This window comes from Zingiber officinale, chromosome 5A (genome assembly GCF_018446385.1).
Source record: "Zingiber officinale cultivar Zhangliang chromosome 5A, Zo_v1.1, whole genome shotgun sequence".
In the NCBI taxonomy this organism is placed as follows: domain Eukaryota; kingdom Viridiplantae; phylum Streptophyta; class Magnoliopsida; order Zingiberales; family Zingiberaceae; genus Zingiber; species Zingiber officinale.
In genome coordinates this window covers 126,342,585-126,345,095 of record NC_055994.1, presented here as the reverse complement: position 1 = coordinate 126,345,095, position 2,511 = coordinate 126,342,585, and the positions used below count along the sequence as shown (strand labels likewise).

At 50.4% G+C, this 2,511-nt stretch overlaps 1 protein-coding gene across 1 annotated transcript; it reads left to right on the top strand.

The window, feature by feature from the left end:
• The first annotated feature begins 886 nt into the window (after nucleotides 1–886).
• Nucleotides 887–2,249, top strand: LOC121983216 (E3 ubiquitin-protein ligase ATL31-like). The gene has a single exon (XM_042536172.1). The coding sequence runs from the start codon at nucleotides 925–927 to the stop codon at nucleotides 2,161–2,163; it is 1,239 nt and encodes a 412-aa protein (XP_042392106.1). The 5' UTR covers nucleotides 887–924; the 3' UTR covers nucleotides 2,164–2,249.
• Nucleotides 2,250–2,511: the final 262 nt, after the last annotated feature.

Here is a 2,511-nt window from a genome sequence, read left to right as displayed (position 1 = left end):
TTGATGACTTGACTTGTACGAGTGAGAGATGTTGATAATAGGAGGCGTGAGTTACCTACGATGCTCACGTTGCCTATTATTAATTGCGACAAATTACCATTGTATCTCTCGTTAGATTTCTATTATAATAGCGTCCAAACAATTCATCCAAAAAGAAATTAAAGAAAATAAGAAAGAAGAACAACATCTGAAAAACTATGGGATTTAGTTTATGGATCTATAAGGGGATTAGCTATGAAGCCTACAATAAGTACACAGATTATTATTCATTTTTAGGAGATCGGGTGATCACCCTAAACTTTATACCGTTCATCAATTTTAACTTTAAAATCTATACATCATACAGTTCATTATTTCAGTTTAGAGATGGAACTGCAGCGAATCTACCATATTTACTTTGAGCTACGAAAACTACGGCAGCAGCGGATCTACCCCATTCCCCATCAACTTTTTTCTTCAAGTGAATATGGAAAAAAGACGTGGCTCCAATCCCAGGAGTCCAAGGAAACAGACTCCAAGTCGTCGGAATAGTCAAAAACCAAGAGAAGGAGGACACGGTGCCATCAATTGATGGGAACGCGGTGCGCTGGACGATCGTTCGGGAGGGCATCCTATTCGTTCCGACGTACGTGCTTCTTACGCGAAGCCTACGTGGCGATCGCATGGATTTCGACGCTCGCTGTCTCAGTCGCTTGTCGCTCGCGTTATTAGTCTGGAAAAAGCAATAGGTCCCACGAATTGTAAGAGTGGTAAAAGATAGGTAACATATGGAAGGAGTTGCTTTCTTTGAATAAAAACGAAAATCTACCCAGAGAGCTGATGCTGGGCCCACCGTTTGGCTTTCTTGCTCGCTTTTTGATTCGTCGCCTACTTATAATCACCTCCTCTCTACTTGTGCAAATCTGTCACTTGACGGCTGCCTCCATGAGCACGAAGCGCAGGCTGCGCAGCCGCCGTCCGATCGACGGATCGCTCACCGCAGCCATCCTGTTTCTCCTCCTCGCCCCCCAGTGCGTCGCTGCTCAGCCTCCACCGCCATCCAGCAGCGACTTTAGATACTACAACTTTGGCAAGTTCACTCAGGCCATGTCCGTCATCTCTGTCTCCGTTATGGCAATCTGCTTCTTTCTCTGCTTATCCTGCGTGTGCATTCGCTCGAACCGCGACGAGGACGAGAGCTTCAGCTTACACCTCCGCATGGCAGCGGCGTCCCGGCTGTCACGGCCGCAGGGGCTGAGCCCGGAGATGATCGAGACGTTCCCCACGATGCTGTACTCGGAGGTGAAGTGGTTGAAGGCGGGGAATGGCGCGTTGGAGTGCGCGGTGTGCCTCTGCGAGTTCGAGGACGACGAGGCGCTCCGCCTCCTCCCCCACTGCAACCACGTCTTCCACCTCGATTGCATCGACGCTTGGCTCGAGGCCCACGTCACATGCCCCGTCTGCCGCGCCAACCTCGCCGAGCAAGCGGCCGCCGACTCCGCTGATCACGGCGCGCCTCCCGCGCGCACTCAGGAAACCCCTGCCGCCCCGGCCCCGGACCACGTCGCGATCGTCGTCGATCCGGATGAGGAGAGGAAGGAAGCGGCCATCGAACTAGAGCGGATCGGGAGTCAGCAGCGGGCAGCGCGGTCGCAGTCCGGGCGGCCGTCGGCGAGTTTCCTGCGGTCTCACTCAACGGGGGACCCTATGATCCCGCCGGTGGAGGACGCTGACCGGTTCACCCTACGGCTGCCTGAGCACATAAGGAAGGAGATTCTCTCCGCCAGGAAGTTCCACCGATCCACCAGTTGTTTCGCGCACCCGATCCCCGATGAAGGGAGTTCCCGATCAGGCCACCGCGGCCGCGGGGGAGCGGAAGGCAGCAGCCGCCGGTCGAGGAGCACCCGAGTCGGTAGATCAGACCGCTGGCCGTCGTTCTTTCTTCGAAATATGTCCTTCAAGATCCCGTCGTGGGCGACGGGGAAGCGAGGGGAGGGCGAGAGTGCAGTCTCGGTCTCAGTGAGGAAGGGGGAAATGGACGTTTCTGGCAAGGGAACGATAGCGTATCCGATGGCGCCCTTCGAAGGCTACGGAACCGGTGACGCTGTCGCCTCCACCGCCACCGCCATCGCCATCGCCGGCAACATAGAATCTTCCGGCACCGCCCAAAGTCGTCATGGTTGACCCGATTGAGTTAATTGCATGTGTAAATTCTTGCCAAAAAAAAAAGTTTCCATAAATTACTAAAAATCCAAAGGTGAATTTGTTAATTAAATGGGGTGGACGCGTTATGCACATAAATATTATAAAATTTTAAAATTGTAATTTTCTTATGTCTTTGATTCAATTTCGGAGCGTTGCTGTTTTTTGTTTGTTAATTAAAATTATCGATTCTAAGGATTTTTTTTTTAAGTAACTACTGTATCAGGTATTTTATAATTTTTAATAAATTTACTACAGACGTTTTCAGAAGTAACTAATCTTTTCCATATTATACAAACATTTAAATAAATCTATTTCATTAAAATTTTA

Bases quoted from the DNA above. Each gene is read 5' to 3' on its own strand.
- LOC121983216 (XM_042536172.1), top strand. From the start codon at position 925: ATGAGCACGAAGCGCAGGCTGCGCAGCCGCCGTCCGATCGACGGATCG.